Source organism: Lepidochelys kempii, chromosome 15, assembly GCF_965140285.1.
Source record: "Lepidochelys kempii isolate rLepKem1 chromosome 15, rLepKem1.hap1, whole genome shotgun sequence".
Classification (NCBI taxonomy): domain Eukaryota; kingdom Metazoa; phylum Chordata; order Testudines; family Cheloniidae; genus Lepidochelys; species Lepidochelys kempii.
The window spans coordinates 27,695,141-27,713,446 of record NC_136394.1 but is presented as its reverse complement, the minus strand read 5'-3'; the positions used below and the strand labels follow the sequence as shown (position 1 = coordinate 27,713,446).

Sequence of the window (18,306 nt, the reverse complement as noted above, 5' to 3'; positions counted from 1 at the left end):
CATACATACCCATGTTGCCCCAGCCCCGATTTAGCACACAGCCCTGAGCAGAGATGCTTAAACTGGTTTCAAACCAGCTTGTATCAATAAGTTTACACCTTTAGTTCGACTGTGTATTTAGATCAGGCCTCTGGGCCCAGTGCCCCATCCTGTGAGCCACTGGGCAGAGCCCCCTCATTCCCCTCAGCTCTTTGCAGGATCAGGCCCTTAGGGAATAGGCTAAACACTGCACTACTCCCCTTCTGAGGGCACCTGGAGGAGTGGGGTGCATTCTCTGGCCACAAGCAGCCCTTTGCCAAGTGAGATGAAGGCTCCTCATGCAGTCAGCAGGCCGGGGGGCCGATCCACCTCCTGTTGAGGCCTGTGGTTGACTTCATCTGCTTTCCCCCACCGCCTGTAACTCTTTCCTGGGGGGGCTCGCAGCACTTCATTTCTCCCTCTCCATGGCTCTCAGGGGGGAAGGGATAGCTCAGTGGTTTGAGCATTGGCCTGCTAAACCCAGGGTTGTGAGCTCAATCCTTGAGGGGGCCATTTAGGGATCTGGGCAAAAACTGGGGATTGGTCCTGCTTTGAGCAGGGAGGGGGTTGGACTAGATGACCTCCTGAGGTCCCTTCCAACCCTGAGATTCTATGATTCTGCAGAGCAGGGGCTGCCTTGATCATTGCAGCTCAAACGGTGCCCAGCCTGGCATTAGCATGTAGGAAATAAGCAGCAACAATAATGTTTTGGGTGGCTTATACTTGGCATGCAACACATATCCCTGAGCCTGCACACACGCGTTAACAACTTTACACTCAGCCCTTAGCAGTCAATGCATGGAAGGGGCCTGTTTGCACAACCAGGTCTCCAAGGTGGGTAGAATCAGCTTGCATTGCAGGGCTAGTCTGGTGAGCAACTGAACTCCCATGAAAGGGATTTTTAAAGCATCCTCCCATGGCTCTCGACTAGCCGAGGCCACTCTGTGCAGAACTGGAAAGATGGGTACAGAACGATGCAGGAGAGTCTAGCAGACCGTGCAATCAGAGCCTGTTCTGAGAGAAGATAAAAACTAGGGCTGATTCGCTGCTCTTTCAAAACCTGTTCTCCATTCCAGAGGGGAACGGGTCTAGCTGCCAAGGAAACCAACAGCTGTGTTGCGGCACTGAACCTTGGGGCTGGGGGGGAAATGTAATTTCTGTTTTCATTCCAAATTAGAACAACAAGCCAGAATTAAGTAGAATAAAAAGCCAAAATTTCCCACAGAATGAACATTCAAAAAAATTCCCATTCAAGACCATCAAAACATTCATATATTTAATATTAAAACACATATTTTAATATGAAAGTCAAACCAAAATTAATGAAAATAAAATATTTTTACCTTATCAAAATGTTTTGCCATTATTGAAACAAAATCAGAAAGTCCAGGAGCTGGGGCTGGATGACAGGGGATGGATCACTCGATAATTGCCCTGTTCTGTTCATTCCCTCTGAAGCATCTGGCACTGGCCACTGTCAGCAGAGAGGATACTAGACTCTGGGACCAGTGGTCTGTCCTAGTATGGCCATTCTGATGTTCTTACACGATTCGGTTCGACTTTTTTCCCATCAAAATTTTGAGCCAAAGCAACACGTTCCTGCCAAACATTTAGATTTTGACAAAATTGTAGTTTTTGACAGAAAACTGGGTCAACCAACTCTCCTGAGAAAACACTGACCTACAAAGAAAAACCTACATACAAAGTTACGTGCACTTGTCTACAGGGGGCCTTTTGATTCCTATACACTTGCATAACTTGTAATACTCTCCGGGACCAAATTCACCCTTGGCTCAGTGGCCACCTCTTGGCTGCAGTCATGTGCATTATACCGCACATCAGTGGTCTCCAAACTGGGGTGCGCAAGATGATGCCAGGGGGTGCGTGGCATCAGTAGCATTGCCAGATGGCACTCCACCATTTTTTTTCTTCAGCGGCCGCTCTGCACGTCCACGGCTGGTGCTCCCCTCTGGCGGCCCGCCTGCGGCAGGTCTTCCGGTCTTCCTCCGTCGGTGGCACGCCTGCGGCAGGTCACCCTGGGGGTGTGTGAGCCAAAAAGTTTGGAGACCACTGGCGTACATCATCATAGGCTTTAGTGGTTGCGAATTGCCTTTTTATGTGGGTGAGGAGGAAGGCTTCATTTTCATGTTATTAATTGTTTGATTGCAAATTATGTTCTGGTGGTGGGCCCACAAAAGGATTCTGGTCTTGTGAAAGACGCGATAATGTCTACATACAGTGACGCTATCCTAAGAAGGCTAATGCAGTCACTAGATTTGTCAGGCTCTTGTGCTATGTATAACGTCACTCAATCAATGCTCTATATAAGGAATCAAGCCACAATGAAATACTGATAGCACCAGTACGTTCAAATGGTGGGCACTTGCTGTGTCCTCTTGAAAGCGTGGACAAGGAGATACACACAATCTGCGCAGTCCACTGCTAGACCCAGGCCCTGAGCCTGCAAACACTTAAACACGTGCTTAGCTTCAAACAACCCACTATTCCCACTGGCTTCAAAGGACCAAGCCTTGTTCGACTGAAGACTGTTTGGGGCAAGGGCCAGGTGTTTGTGTGTGTTTATACAGCACCACCATGATCAGATTTGAAGCGTTTCCACTAGCTGCGGCAGCATAAACATTTAACAATAACCATTCCCAAATTCATCTCCTGTGCTCATGCCTGTCAGTGACCGGTCATGTATTCGTGAAACTCCGCGCAGGGACAAGGGAAGATCTGGATTCTAGTCCCAGTTTTGTCATGTCTAGTTCCTGCATGACTTTGGGCAAGTCATTGTGTAAAATAAGGATAATAAATCTAGTCTTTCTAGACTGTTCACTTTTTGGGGTGGGGACTGTCTCTTACATAGAGCTAAGACAATGGGGCACCAATCTCAGCTGGGCCTGTTATTGCAGCTGCGAGTACACTGTCTCCCATGCTGACCAATATTCTAGTCTATACAGGCCCGTATACCAGGCTGACCGGAATATCTGGGCCTAGCACCTGTCCCATGGTCTTTGTCCTTTCATCCTTTCCCCAGGGAGAGAAGTCTGTGCAGTAGAATAGCTTGTTTTGACAGGCATGTTTTGATACACACGTTGCTCGGTACCTGCGTCAGAGAAGGCAGGCCAAAGAAGGGCACCTCAAATGGAGAGCAATTAGCCTGGTTGTAAAGCTTTTCACAGAGCCCCAGGAGTGGAGCTGTCGCCCCTCGGCTTCATCCAGAGCCCTAGTTATTTTTGGGCCCAGCACCTTGAAGTTAAGGACCAGGACTGGAACTAATTGAATATTGTCTTGCTGTTTCCTCATCCGGTCCAGTCCATATCCATCTGTTGTCTCTTGTATTATACTTGGATTGGAAGCTCTTTGGGGCAGGGACTCTGCTCCGTGTTTGTACAGTGCCCAGCACAACAGGGTCCATGGCTGGTACTCCAGTAATATGACTAATAATAATATCCTGCAATAGCAATTTCACCCAGAAGCATTAATGTTCTGACCTGTACCGTGTGGCCATCGGTTCGCCGCTAATCCCTTAGGGCAGTGGCTCTCAACCTTTCCAGACTACTGTACCCTTTCAGGAGGCTGAAAAATTGCGGATGTTCTCATTTCTACCATATAATCATCAAACCATTGGAATATATTGTACTTACATTTCAGTGTGATACCAGAGCCTGCGTTTCACTTGTGAGCCTTATCTAAAGCCTGAGCCCTGCCACCCAGGGCTGAAGCCCGGAACTCAGTTTAACGAGCCCCCAGGCAATTGCCCTGCTTGCCACGTCCTCAAGCCGGCCCTGCACTTGCAATCCCCCTAAACCCATCCCGCAACCCCCATGGGGTTCACGACTGCCAGGTGGAGAAACACTGATCTAGAGGGTTTGAGTACCCCCCAGAAGACCGCAGCGAACCCTCAGGGCTACACATACCCCTGGTTGAGGGTATGCCCTACTGCATGGTCAACCTGGGCTTAGGACTGCTGGCCCCAGGTCTCCCTGCTTTGCTAAGGGGGCCTCCCCCTGCTGCACAGACCTTGTGACTGGGCTCTGGGGCTTGAGCTGCGTCCACACTGCACAATGAGGGGGCTTGGCCCCCAGTCTCCGCAGGACTCGGGGTCCCCGGTACTTGCAGACCGGGATCAGGCACCTTTGCGTGTGGCCGGCAGGGGGGTTGGGCTCCCAGCGGTGTGAGGCCAGGTTTCCGAGGCCGTGTAGACACGCCCGCCCCCCCCGTCCCGCGATGGCTCGGGAGGCGGGTGTGCGGGCTGGGCTGGCTCTTTAAGAGCGGCTGGTGGCCGGCGGCCACAGCCCGCGGAGGAGGAGCCGGCCCCAGCCCCGGAGCCGGTCCCGGCCCCGGCCCCAGCCCCGGAGCCGGGGGAGGCAGGAGCGGCGCGGAGGGAACAAAGGAGCCGGGCGCAGGCAGGGGCGCGCAGAAGTAAGACCGGGGGGCGGGATGGAGCCTGGCAGCCGCCGCCGGGGGGGCCCGAGCTGGGAGCCGGGACGCGGGCAGAGCCCGGCCAGGCGGGAGGCTGCAGGGGACAGGCCGGTCTCCGGCCCGTCCCCGCCCCTAGGGGCCGAGCTAGCGCGGGACTGGAGGCCACGGGGATGGGCCCGCTCCGAGAAGCTGCCTGGCGCAGCCCGGCCGGGCTGGGTTCTGCGGGGCGGACTTGAGCCCGGGAGTCTCCAGCGTTGGGGGCCACCAGGGTTGTTCCCCTGCCCAGCATCCGAGCTGGCTGCCTTCCTGCGCGGACCATGCCGGGGGCCCAGCAGGAGCCACCACCCCCCTGGCTGGCCTGGAGCGGAGCCCCTTCCCCACGCCCGTGTGACTCCAGCACCCCCGGGGAGCTAAGTCACTTTCCCGGGGGGGCTGGTGCTAGCTCACTTGCCCCATGCCTGGCCGGCTGGGGGGGGGGGGGCGCCCAATTCCCCCACGAGTCCACGGGAAGCAAGGACCCTGCCTGCCCTGCAGGAAACACGCCGGCTGCGAGACACGCTGCAGGGTGCATCGGGGGCTGCCTGTCTCAGGGTCCCTTAAAACCAGCCAAAACCTCATGCCACTAAAAACCCCCAAAGGGGCGAACGGTCCTGTGCTCTGGTAAAGGTTTCAGAGGAGCAGCCGTGTTAGTCTGTATTCGCAAAAAGAAGAGGACGACTTGTGGCACCTTAGAGACTAACCAATTTATTTGAGCATGAGCTTTCATGAGCTACAGCTCACTTCATGGGATGCTAGTAAAGACTCCCCCCGACTTCCTTGTCATCACTTCGTCACGCTGTGCGGGCCGGGCTCCAGCCGAAGAAAAGCCCCCTTCCCTTCAGAATAAGTCAAACAAACCAACCAAGTCGCTTCATGAATGAAACGGAGGAGGGTGAGATGCTTGCAGCATTCCCTGTTACTACCTACCTGGCTTCTGCACAAGATGGGGCTCCTGGGGGATTATAAAAATAACCTTCAGGTAATGGGGGGAAGGGGGGAGCCGCAATTAATCTTTACCATTGTTACATGATTTAAGAGTGAAATTGCTTGTCCACCTCCAAGGATTTTGTTGTGGTCGTGGGCTTAAAAAACAGACCAGATTAGGACTGGAGTTAAACAGCAATGGGCTTTCAGGGAGGAGTGCTGTCTAGTGGTCAGAGCAAAGGCCTGACAGTCAGGACTCCTGGATTCTAGGCCTGGTTCCGAAACCGACTCACGGCGTTTCCTTGGGGCTAGTCACTAACCCCAGGGGGGTCAAGTTTGGGTGCCCCCTTTGTCACAGCTACAATCTGCTTCCTCCAGCTGCTCCCACCTGGGCCCCCAAAATTCATGGCTGCTTTGGAAAACTTGAACCTTCATCTTGGGGTGCTGGTTCACCCCCCCCCCCCCGCTGTAAAATGGTTACTGATAATTATCAGCCTGAAAAGGTTTGAGGGCCGTGCAGGGGAGGCGCTATCAGTATGATTAGGGAAGCAAAAGCTAGCAGCGGTGTTGTATTTATAGACCCCTTATGCTGCAGCTGCTGAGCAAGGGTGGCGGGAGGAGGGGAGGAAGTTATGTCCACATACACAACAGTATAGAGGATTTTATTTTACTTTGCAAAGGCTAGGGGTGGGGGGAATGGAAGACCTAGTGGCGTATAGGGATCTATTAAAAGTCACGGGGCAAACTGAGCTCTGGGGAACAAACGCTGCCCTTTCCTCACAGCAAGTGCTGCACCGGCTGCTGCGGACAATGACAGCAGCCTGACCACGTGAAAACCTCCCTCACTGTCAGCTTGGTCACCAGCGACCGCTGTTGTTAGTCACAAACCTTGTAAGACCATTTACTTCCTCTATCAGAATGAGGTCACTGTAAACAGAAAGGAAAACTCGGAAAGATCTGTTCAACCTCCTCGAGTAGTCTATGCCGCTCCATCCAGGCCTGAGTGATGCTTGTCCCTCATTGGCTTCTTTAGGAACTTGCATCGAAGGCTCATGGAAGCTTTTGGAGGGAGCGCGTTTCCCAGCGTCGTGGATTAAAGCAGCTCACCTCGGTGCTCAGATGAGGATGTAGCATTTGCTTCCAGTGCCTTCCCGTTCCAAGTGGCATGAGCAGAGCTGGGCCGTGACCCGAGACATTACAGATGTTCCCGAGGCTTGTGGCAGGTCTTTGCCATTGTGGGGATGGTGGGGGCTGTTTGGCGTTCCATTTCAGCCATCCATTAGGGGGTCACTGGAATCTTGGAAGCTCCGGCAGCACTTCATCTTTGCAGTGCTCCGGCTGCAGTGAAGCGCTTAAGAATACGCTAAACGTTAAAGCACGGAAATGTTCCCACTGAAATCAATGGAACCACCGCCATGCTTAGAATGACGCTTCCTGACTCATGGCTGGTACTTGCAATGCTACAGATCTCAAAGCAGGATAGGTGGCACAATCCCTGTTTTCCAGATGGGGACACTGGTACAGAGCAGTACAGTGAAGTCACACACTCAGTGAGTGGTAGATGTGGGCAGGGTTGTCTGACGTGGGTTGTCTGACTCCCAGTTCTTTCCCAACAGAGGTGGTGCTAGGACATCTGAACATGCAGAGCTGGTATGGCCAACGTCTGCAGCAGCTGTGAATGTGATCAGGCATCTGGGTTGCTAGATAAGCTGCTAGGGAATAACTTCACTCAGCTTGCAAAACAGCAGCATCTAGGATGCTCTGATAGGACTTGATGCGACTGACTATGGCTGAGGGGGAGTAACCAATACCAGCAGTGTATGCAGCACCCTGAGTCCACCTGGTCCCTGCTGATCCGGGCAGCAATAGACTGGTGCTAGGAACCCCATGAGCAGTGCCAGGCCAGCTGCACACTGCATTGTTCAAGCGTATTTATAGAGAGAAGGGGGAAGTGTAATTTAGGAATGGTTCTTCAGCCATGCGTGATAAACAGCATTAGATGGGACGTGATCCCAATTACAGGCCCAATGAGGGGAGAAAGAAAAGGGCATTCGATTCACCCAGAAAATTGTTGGTTTTGTAAAAGTCAACTTTGAACAAAAGCGGAGATCAATAGGACTCTCTTTTAAATTGGAAGTATCTTTTAAACAGTGGTTCCCCTCCCCCTCTTTCCTCCCCCAAAGGGCCCAAGAACCAGAAAGGAAACTGACAGTAAACAAAGAGAAACTGATCCAATGGGGTCTCACTGGAAAGGCAAACAGCCAGGAGCAGAAATAGGGCCAGGTGACCTGGATGGCAAGCTGGGGAGTGGACAAAGAAAGGAGAAGCCAGTTGCACTGAGCAGGGCGTCTCCCTCAAGCATAGAAAATCGCTTTCCTTTCTGATAAGTTAAGACCCCCAGATGGAGATCACTCCAGCTCTGTGACCCCGTCTCTTCCCAGAGGTATTCTCGCCCTGGGCTCCCCAAGCAGCTAATGTATAGCAGTTCCCATGAACCTTGGGGCCAAGAGAGGGGGAAGCTAAGCTGAGGTCAACCCCTTGTTTACCAGGGACCACCTAGTGCCCATACATGTCATTCCAGGGGTTTAAATGGTTCTGTCGCCTTGTGGAATGGAAGGTGCTGTGAGAAGTGGTGTTTGGAGATGGATTAAATTGTTCAGCCCCCTCAAGTCCATTTTCATCCTGTGTTCCTGGGTACCACTATGCTGGGCAGCAGGAAAGCAGCTTCATTCCTTCTATTCCCCACCAGCCTGCTCACAGCTCCTTCCACCTCCCTGCGCTTTGCCCCTGGGGCTGCTCTCTTTGAGTCTGATTTTTCCCAAAGGTGCCGAGACCCTCGAACTCCAGCTGAAGTCAATGGGAAGAGCAGGCACAGAGCCCCTCGGAAATGCAGGCCCTTCTCCTGTGCCTGGTTTCATGCCACCCCCTTGCCTGAACAATGTCTGCACCCCCCTTCCCCCTGCTGGATGACGTGATCCAGCTAGGCCTGCAGTCACCGTCCAGGCGGGGCTCTGGGTTTGCTGGGGTGCTGCTGGTGTATGGGCTCCATGGGGCTGGCTCCCCCGCCAGGCAGCACTGTGAACACGTACGGCGCCTGGGAATAATTCTGCAGTGGCTCAGGGGCACTGATGGTCAGAAGGGTGATTAGCCAGCACCTCCTCCCCCAAAGCCAACCCCAGCCCCACTGGCTCCCCCTTCATTCCAGGACCCAGTTCAGAGCCAGCCCAGGAAGCTCTCTGCAGTGACATTGCAGGGAGGACAGATCTTTCAACGGCTGTTAGCCAAGATGGTCAGGGCTGCAGCCCTATGCTCCAGGTGTCCCTGAACCTCTGACTACCAGAAGCTGGGGCTGGATGACAGGGCACGGATCACTCGATAACTGCCCTGCTCTGTTCATTTCCTCTGAAGCCTGTAGCACTGACCACTGTCGGGAGACAGGATACCGGGCTCAATGGCCCATTCGTCTGACCCAGTGTGGCTGCTCCTGTTAACGTTCCTCTCCTCCCCTGAGCCTTCTGCAGGCAAGTCAGTGCTGCCCAATTACCTGGTTCCCCCTCTGGGCTCTGAATCCCTCCACTCTGTGAAGGGGGAGCGGCCCGTGGGGAGTGCCTGGCAGCCAGGGTAAACGGGTAGGGCCTCCGTGGAGATTGCCCCGGTGCCCCTGTGTTAGGGGTTTGAACTCCCTGCTGTCCGTTTCCAGTCCGTTCCCACTTGGGCACTCTGAGTGAGGACCTCAGCGAGCCAGTAGAGTCACTCTAGCTGCTGGGATGGGACTGCCTGGGCTCCCTGGCCTTTGCGCGTAGCTCAGAGAGCCCAGCAGATCCTCGCCCCCGAGCCCATATGAATCTTTTTCCCCTCTAGGCCTCGGCGCCATGAAGCTGAATGAGCGGAGCCTGGTGTTCTACGCCACCTGCGGCTCCCCCGCCGACAACGCCGGCTTCCTCTTCAAGAAGGGCGAGCGGAACACGGCCTATCACCGCCGCTGGTTCGTGCTGAAGGGCAACATGCTCTTCTACTTCGAGGAGCGGGAGAGCCGGGAGCCGGTGGGCGTGATAGTCTTGGAGGGCTGCACCGTGGAGCTCTGCGAGGCCGCTGAGGAGTTCACCTTCGCCATCAAGTTTGACTGCGCCAAGTCGCGCACCTACGTCCTGGCGGCCGAGAGCCAGGCTGCCGTGGAGTCCTGGGTCAAGGCCCTGTCGCGTGCCAGCTTCAACTACATGCGGCTGGTGGTGAAGGAGCTGGAGAAGCAGCTGGAGGAGATGCAGGGGAGCCTGGCTGGCAGCCGCAGCGTCCAAAGGAGGTCACCAATTTACCGGAAAGCCAAGCCGGCTCTCTGCTTGGACCCCACGTCTCCGGCTCTGGAGCGGCCCCCTCCCCGGGAGCGGCCCATGGCGCCAGCCCCTTGCGCCCCCCTGAAAGAGAACGGCTGTGCGGTGTGGAATAACGCTCCGAGCCTGGATACCCTGCCAGCGGGGGACGTCCCCGGGGGCCTTGCTGATGCAGGGAGTGGGAAGACGGCTGCGGGCAGCAGCCACGAGGGACGCGTGAAGCCTCCTCCTTTGCCGCCTCGCAGACGCACCTCGTCAGGCAGTACCTGTGGCCCTGCGGCAGACAGCCCCGTGTGCCCAGGCACGGTGAGTTTCTCCAAGCTCCACGACTGGTACGGCAGAGAGATCACCGAGCTGAGGAGAGAATGGCTGGAGAGCCAGGAGAGCCACAAACTGTGACGGAGGCTCTGGTGGGGGCGGCAGGGGGCTCATTTGGAAACACGAACTAAGCCATCTCTGAAGTCGGCCTGGCTGCGAGTGCCCTCTGAGACGCCGTCACGTGCTGCCGATCCGTCAGCGGGATGGGGAACTCCTGCATGCTGGGAACTTTGCCTGCCTGGTGTCATGTGCCCGGCTCCAGCAGCGATCCCGTGGGTCGCTGAGTCTTGTCTTTCCATTCCCAGCGGCGGCTTTGATGTGGAAGTGGAGACTGTTTTGAACTCTGCCCCTGGATTTCGGTACCTGACCTGCTGCACTCAAACCTGACCCGCCCATTGCTGGCAATGGACTTCATGGCACCTTGGAGATGATGAGCTCTTCTGAGCCAAAGCGGCTCTGTGTCCAAACCCCTGAGGCCAGTGTCGATCACTGAAAGTCATTTCCTGCACTAACACGGGGCTTAGGTGTGTGCTGGTCCAGCACCATAGCTCGGGAGGGACCCGCTTGGGTTCTGAAAGCGTGTGTCGTTGCTTGCAGACGGTCTCTGGTCTTCCTCAAATTAGTCTAGTGTCTAGCAGCTCACAGGCTGTCAGAGCATCCGGGCAGCTAGAATTGCTGCTTCCAGGTGGAATCTCGCCCTCTCGGTTTTGGAGACAGCAGCTACTGAAATCGCATCAGTGTGGAAGTAGGAGAAGGAAGAAAGTGATCGAAATAATGTGTTTTTTTTACAATCTGATACCTTGTAACCTGTTGCCACTTTCCATGATGCCACCAGAAAGCTGGGACCCCATTTAACAGTGGCCTAAATAATTCTTTCTTTGCCCTCCTGGTTTGTGTGTACAGGATCTTTAAAAATATCGGCCTGCATTAATTCCTTTGGCCTATCAATGCTATTTTGGCACTGATCCAGGATGGATTATAGATGGGTAATTCTTAGTTCCTGGTTTGTGCCTAGTTCATTCTAGGCCAGTGGTTTTCAACTTGTGGTCTATGGACCCTTGGGAGCCCACAGACTGTCTAAGAGGTCCGGGAAAGGTTGTCATTACCATAGAACAGTGGTTTTCAACCTGTGCTGCGTGCTGCAGACCCCCTAAGATTTCCAAAACCGTCTGCATCGCCAGGCACCATTTTTTTTAGGGGTCCTTAAATGAAGAAAGGTTGAAAACCACTTGTCTAGGCCAAAGAGCAGCACAAGTCTTGGTGTGAATATTTGTTCTAGGTCTGTTTTTTGTTCAGGATTTAATGTTTTTGGTCTGGGCAGAAAGAAGGTCAAACAATGCCACCATTCCTTAGTTTTCCACGTGAAAATCAGCCGAGCAGGATAAAAGCATTTGTTCCTTACAGAAGGGTCATTTTCCTTCTTGAAATTATATCACACCACACAGCCAGGAGAGAAGGTGCTTTACTAGAATATAGAGTTTGTTTTTCCCTTAAGAAAGGTCTTCACCTAGCTCTCCTGCTGTGGAAGCCGTTGCTCTGGTCCTGGTCGCTGACGCGGCCTCGACCGCTGCTCCTGCACCTCCAGGGGTCACCCAGCCATGGCCTACGCTCCGGGGGCTCACCCAGCCCCGGTCTGTGGCCCTGGCAGCCACTGCTCCGGTGGCCCCTGGTCTGGCCCCAGGGGCTGCTCCTGCCCAAGTCTTAGAATCTGTGACAGAATCAGATCCTTAGTGATTGCTGAACATCCTACCCCGAGAATTACATGGGAAGATTTCCGTGAAGTGAGTAATTCTCTGCTGTAAGTGGCTGCAGCACCGGGGCTTCGGTTTGGAGCAGAACCACATTGCTTGGGCAGTGGGGTCCTAGTCCAGGACAAGGATTCCTAGGCACTGCGGCAATAGAAATAGTAATTAGTATTAATAAGTGTCTGCTTGTGTCTGAACGCATTGTAGCAATGAACACCGCAGGGCGATGAGGAGGGAAGTGCAACATGAATTTCAATGTAAAGCTTCACCTTTTCCAAGCAAATTTCAAACCAGCTTCTGTAATTTATAGAGGAAATGCAGAGCAGCTCAGTGATTCAGTACCCAGAAAGGCACTTGCTCATGGATATAAATTTAGCTTGCAAAGAACTGAAAAATCTGGTACATTTTAGCACAGTGAGGAACTGAAGGCTTCTGATGTGTCTTTTAACGTTTCTTTTATTGCTGAAATATTTTGGGTTTGTACATTTTTACTCTCTCCTGTCAGTTACATTGTGGGACAATGTCTCCATTGAAGTGATGCACATATTATTGCAGCCCCTGGCTCGCTGAGTGATGTCCAGTTCTTGGGAATATTTTATACTCCTAAAACGGCCTAAATAGAAAATGACCTCTCTGATCATAAGTGCTAAGGTCATTTCTGTGCACCTTGTTTTGTGTTCCTTGTATGTACTGTATAACATGCCACAGACTCACTGCTGGGTCAGTGTGTGTGTGTGTTGTTTATTGTAATACTGAAAAGTTATAAGATCTTTCTTCAAAAAATATTATTTTCCTCTCCAGCTTGTCATGTGGGTGAATTTTAAATCCATTCTCCCAGGGAAGGAATGCTAGCATTTGTATGCTTGTCTTACCAATGACGCATGCCCCTACCATACTTAACACAGAGTTCTCCTTGGTACAGAATCGACCCCAGCGACGGATTCATTGCCAATCCCAGCAGCAACGCTGGCTGAGATCTGCTTTTGACCTCACCATCTTTGACAGCAGTTAGGTAGGCGAGTGCAATGGAAAATACCTCATTCACAGGGTAGGGAAGCCAGGCTGACCTTGGAATAGGTCAGAAAAATCAACCCTGGTTGTGTCCGTCTTTGTGCTGACAACTCTGACTACTCCCGCATACAAACTGCTTCGTGGGAAATCTGTCTCTTCCTAATGTTCTCAGTTTCCAGGGACATTAAAAATAGACAAGAGGAGCCAGACTCTTGCACTAGATAAATGAGGTTTCTTAGGACTTGACAATTGCATCTGGACAGAAAATCACCATTAACTTTACCCAGCAGGAGTGAACTTCTTTCACAGTGAACTAGAGCAACCTGGTAGAACTACAGAAGAGCTTTACTTTGATCATTTCGCAATCTACAGTGGTTGGCATTGTGTGTACAGTCTCTGCTCATTAGGAGTCATTAAATTCACAGAGGCAACTTCATCCCTGCAGTAACGCCAGGGAATGCTAGTGGAGTTACCTCCAGGACGAATTTGGCCCTGCGGATGCACATATTGTAATGTAAGAGGCGAGCTCGCTTTTAGACTGGGCAAGGGTTTTAAAGAAGAAATGATCCTTCCCGCATTACAGCCCAGAGAGGTTGCCAAAGGCTCCTGCATACTGGAAAATACTGCATGGAATCGAATTTGTATGACGCTTGACTGCCTTGGAGTAACGACCGATGGCAGGGAATGAAAATTCTGTGATTTTCACTTCAATGCATGTGGGGTAAATACCTGGCTAGGCAGAAACAGCTGCGTGCTACAGGCTTCAAAACCTCTGAACGTGTTAAGCTGTCAGCATCCCAGCACCAGTTGTCTTTTAAGGGGAAGTATCCCTGAAACGCTGAGGGGGAAAATTCTCTTGCTTATTCAACAGGAACACATTTATCAGACAGAGAATGATACCATCGGCGAGACGTTGAATGATTCATGTGCTGGGTCAAAGCTGTGTGTGTGTGTGTGTGTGTGTGTGTGTCTCTCTCTCTCTTATTTATCATACACACATTTTATAAACACTAAGACAACCCAGCCATGTTTTAGTGGATTATCTCCTCCTAATTCTCCAGATGGATTGTGTTGCATTTTATCTATATGTAGGCCTGGCCTTTTCATTTTATGTTTCATGTTACTGCACCTTGATTTTAATTTACTGGTATCCTTATTTATGTTAGTGTCTGACTGTCAAAGAATGTGTGTTTTCATTCCAAAGGGAGAGCAGTTTTGTAACTTGAAAAGTGTAACACTTTGCAAAGAAATGTCATTAGAAGTGTGGCTGGTATTAGTTTTCTTTCAGAAGGGATATGTGCATGTTCCCTCTCTCAGAACAAATTTAGTTCCTTACAAAAAGAAAAGTTAGTTTAGAAATGCTGCTTGGGGGAGTTTGATGCACGTAGTTGAAGCTTTGACTTGTTAGTCTAAACACCCTGCCTGTTTTAATTCCAACTCCTGGTCCCACCAGAGTCCATGGGAGTTTTGACACTGACTTGAGTTATACTAAGGTTTAACCCCCAGCAATTTTACACAACAGGTCATGAGAACACTGTACCATCTGTAACCCACTCTGGCAGAATGTGGGACTGTGTATGTACCCCCTCACAGAACAGGACAGGAGTTTACTACTGCTACCAGGTAATGGAATTACTGCTTTAGCTCAAGTGGTGGAGGGACATGCTTTTAATACTGAAAGTCTCGGGATCAAACCCACTGGTAGCATGGGTGCTGTTCTGTCACACAGACTTAATCTGAAGTAGGTCAAAGGTCCATTTATCATTCTGTGCTTAGGGGGAAGCAAATTCAAGTACAATGTTACAGGGGGAGGGAGAGTTTATACCTAATGGAATAATTAAAGAATCCTCAGAGGTTAGTTTGAAATCCACTCCTTCCAGCCAGTAAAATGGTGTGAGATCCAAATGCTATAGATCTGCAAGGCACCAAGGATTTGTTTTTTCATTCGAGAATTGCTATTTTATTCCTGGGAAATACACAAAGATAAACTGATCATAAATTGCTTCCAGCCCTTGCTCTATAAACCACTTGTCAGCTCTCGGTAGAAGCTCTCTGAAGTCTGTGGTGAAGTGTGAATCTATTTTATTTTTTAAACTAAATTAATGGAAAATTGCAAGTCAGACCAAAATTCATACTTTTTTGTAAGATATGAATGACAACATAGAGCCAAGAAGATCATAAACAATCTCCAAACGTGGGTTTTTGTTTTTGTTTTTTTTTTGAAAGTGTAGGAAGTGGAAATATTCAGAGATTTTGCATGTAGTATTTGAAAATATAAAATCATTCCAAGAATTGCCAGCTTGGGCAACAGCGGAAGCGTCAGCCGAGGGAAGACGGATTGTCTGCAAACACGCTGTTGAGTTTATTTTTCTTCAATCGTCCAAGACTAGAGTCAGAGAGTTTCATGAGGCCCTTTCTTCATTCAGGATTGTGCAAATCACTAGCCCTCAGGGAATATGACCTATAACTTTACAGGCTCAGAATTCAAGTCATTTTAAAAAAAAAATTCCTGCAACAATCTGGCTTCCAAGCCCCTTCCACTATGGAAAAAACTGATCATCCCTCAGGCTGTAGCATGGAACCCCCAGCTGTACACCTTCCGAGCCCGTGGGTCTGAGCAACAGCCACCCCTTCGCAGATCCAACACCAGAAACCTGGTGCATTACTGATGGTAGCAAAGTGCAATAGTCAGACAAGATACTGCTTCCACTGATGGAACAGGCAAGTCCCTCATTGACTTGAGCAGTACTGATCTAGCACCTGATGCTGAGAGCCATCAGCACTTGTGCGGCTCATTGGAGTCCATGGGAACTGAAAGGGCTCAGTGCCCCTCCAAAACAGCATGAATCCAAACCAGCCTCCCTGGCTCAAACTCACTGTTAGAAAACGGGTCTGTTAGAAAACACAACTGACTTTGGAACAGTGTCTAGCCCACAGGCATTACAATAGCTATCTGTCCAAATACACAATGCAAAGCCATGGCCAGGTGCGAGTCCTGGAGCTTCCCTGAACAAGGTGCTCAGATAACTATGGGGATGAGGGCGATACAAACAGTGCGGGGGGGGGGGGGGGAGAACAGACATACAAGTGAAAGCATCACAGCTACCGCAGTTCAGAGACTGGTCAGACCTAGGGGGACATTTCAATCAACTAGAGCACTGGACGTAAACTGCCTTCTGGGCCCCTCGCCTGATGCTGTAGGGGAACGTGAATCCAAACCAACGCCCCCACAATAAAAGAACCCTTTACTAAAACCTTTACTAAAACCTTTAAGAGTGAGACCCAAAGCTCGTTGTCGGCATCTCTTTAAAACAGCTGTTTGCCACAATCAAAATTCGCCACTTGCAATAACAGGGCTCCTGTGACTCGCTCCAGGATCTTTCTATTGTTCTCAAAGAATTATTTCTCCTGGGCTGTTATTAGGGTCCTACCAAATCTGTGGCCACAGATTGTGAAAGCTGGTCTCCCCGCAGCAAATCTGGTCTTTTGTTTGCTTTTACCCTATACCACGCAGACTTCATGGGGGAGACCAGCGTTTCGCAAATTGGGGGTCCTGACCAAAAAGGGAGTTGTGGGGGGGTGTCACAGTACTGCTCCCCTTACTTCTGCCCTGCCTTTAGAGTTGGACAGCTGCAGAGCAGTGGCTGGTGGCCGGCCGCCCTGCTCCGACGGCAGCAGCGCAGAAGGAAGCGTGGGAAGACCACCCCAGGCCATCCTTACTTCCACGCTGCTCTCAGAGCTGGGCTCCTGGCCAGCAGCCACCGCTCTCCAGCTGCCCAGCTCTGAAGGCAGAGCCCCCGCCAGCAGCACCACAACCCCCCCTACAATAACCTTGTGACCCCCGCAACAGCTCCTTTTTGGGTCAGGACCCCTACAGGTACAACACCCTGAAATTTCAGATTTAAATAGCTGAAATCATGAAATTTACAATTTTTAAAACCCTAGGATCATGAAATTGACTGTGAATTTATTAGGGCCCTAACTATAATATACTGGGTTAACCTTTAGCTATGGGATTCCTGACCCAAATGTATTACGCCAAAATGTTCTGTTTGGGGGACAGCTGGGGCTACATTTTCAGGAGCACTGAGGTCCTACAGCACCCCCCGAAGTTACTCCAGTTTTATACCTAGAGCATGTCAAAACTTTTCAAAAACACCTTTTCCCCCCAAAAAATATTTCAACATATTTAATGGAAAATGGCTGCAGCTTTCCAACCCGAGGGGCCAGAGCATCTCAAATAGTCACAATTGCAAAATTTTTTTGCAAAGCATTTCCAAAAATGTTCATTGCATTTTTTAGCCAGCTTCATTTTACACCTGTCTCTCTGAGCTCAGAATCAGACCCCTTATGTAACACCACGTTACTGGGTGCAAAATAGGGAAGTAGTTTCAAAGCTATTGACTACAGACGAGACTAATCTAAGCTCTATTGAAGTCAACAACTTCCAGAGACTTTGTTGGTTTTGGATCAAGCCCCAAAGCAGCACTCAGAACTCTCGTTTGTGGAAATGCATTGTAGTGTTAAAAAGAAATTAGTCATCACCTGTTTGCCCTAAAGCAGGATGTTGGACTAAATTCTGCACAACTCCATTTTCTTGGTATCTAGGGTGCCCCATTCTATCTGCCATTCCCAGCGCTGAGCCGTGGCCCTGCAATCAGAAGGGGATTATGCATCATGGCCAGTTCATTTCCTCTGACGTTTCTAACCTCTGTCTATTTCCATCATGCATATCACTAGCCCAATGGGGCAAGGCCAGCTTTGAAAGCTGGACTGGCTCCCGGTGCCAATCTGGTGATGATGGTGAGCCCCAGGGGCATTTTGCCCCGTTTGCAGTTTGTTCTGAGCCCTTTTGACGTAACTGTTAGCACCGAACAAAATAAAAACAGCATGTCTACAGCAAGCAGAAGCAAACAGCTGCCCTGTGGCTGCCATGTCACTCCCAGAGAGAAGATTTGGGAGCAGGATTTTTAAAATCCCCTCGGACAGTGAGGCGCCCAACTCCTATTGAGTTTCATTCCCAGCCTTAAAATACACACCAAGCTTTATGATGTGCTTCCCTGCCTGCTTTTCCTTCATATTACGCCCTGACCCTGCAAGTGCCTTTGGTTCAGTGGGGCACATGGGCACAGGTAATAGCAAGAGAGGGCATTAAAATCATAAACTCTTTGGGGTAGAGATCATAGAGGCTGGTGGATTCAATCACCAGCCTGGGGAAAGCAACTGGCCACACTTTGGTCAGTTTATAGCCCTTACTTCCGGGCCCTGTTTAGTCTCCAATGCAAAAGAAAGGAAACAGGGCAAAGGGGATGGATCACTTGGTGATTACCTGTTCTGTTCATTCCCTCTGGGACACCTGGCATTGGCCACTGTTGGAAGACAGGATACTGGGCCAGATGGACCTTTGGTCTGACCCAATATGGCTGTTCTTACGTTCACAACATCAAGTGCCCCACTTAGCCCATGGGGCCCTCAGGCCTCCATCAGGGCAGGTA

At 50.9% G+C, this 18,306-nt stretch overlaps 1 protein-coding gene across 2 annotated transcripts; it reads left to right on the top strand.

Annotated features, from left to right (window-relative positions):
• Window positions 1-4,263: 4,263 nt before the first annotated feature.
• On the top strand, window positions 4,264-14,988 carry PHETA1 (PH domain containing endocytic trafficking adaptor 1). 2 transcript variants are annotated; one of them, XM_073312910.2, is made up of 2 exons: window positions 4,264-4,446; window positions 9,271-14,988. In XM_073312910.2, exon 2 carries the CDS (start codon window positions 9,282-9,284, stop codon window positions 10,134-10,136), a length of 855 nt encoding a protein of 284 aa, XP_073169011.1. In that variant the 5' UTR covers window positions 4,264-4,446; window positions 9,271-9,281; the 3' UTR covers window positions 10,137-14,988. The 2 variants fall into 2 exon arrangements, with proteins under 2 accessions (XP_073169011.1, XP_073169012.1); XM_073312911.2 differs by lacking the exon at window positions 4,264-4,446 and adding an exon at window positions 4,650-5,464.
• The last annotated feature ends 3,318 nt before the right edge of the window (window positions 14,989-18,306 follow it).

What these genes read in the sequence shown, in the direction of transcription:
- PHETA1 (XM_073312910.2), top strand. Translation starts at nt 9,282, where the DNA reads ATGAAGCTGAATGAGCGGAGCCTGGTGTTCTACGCCACCTGCGGCTCC.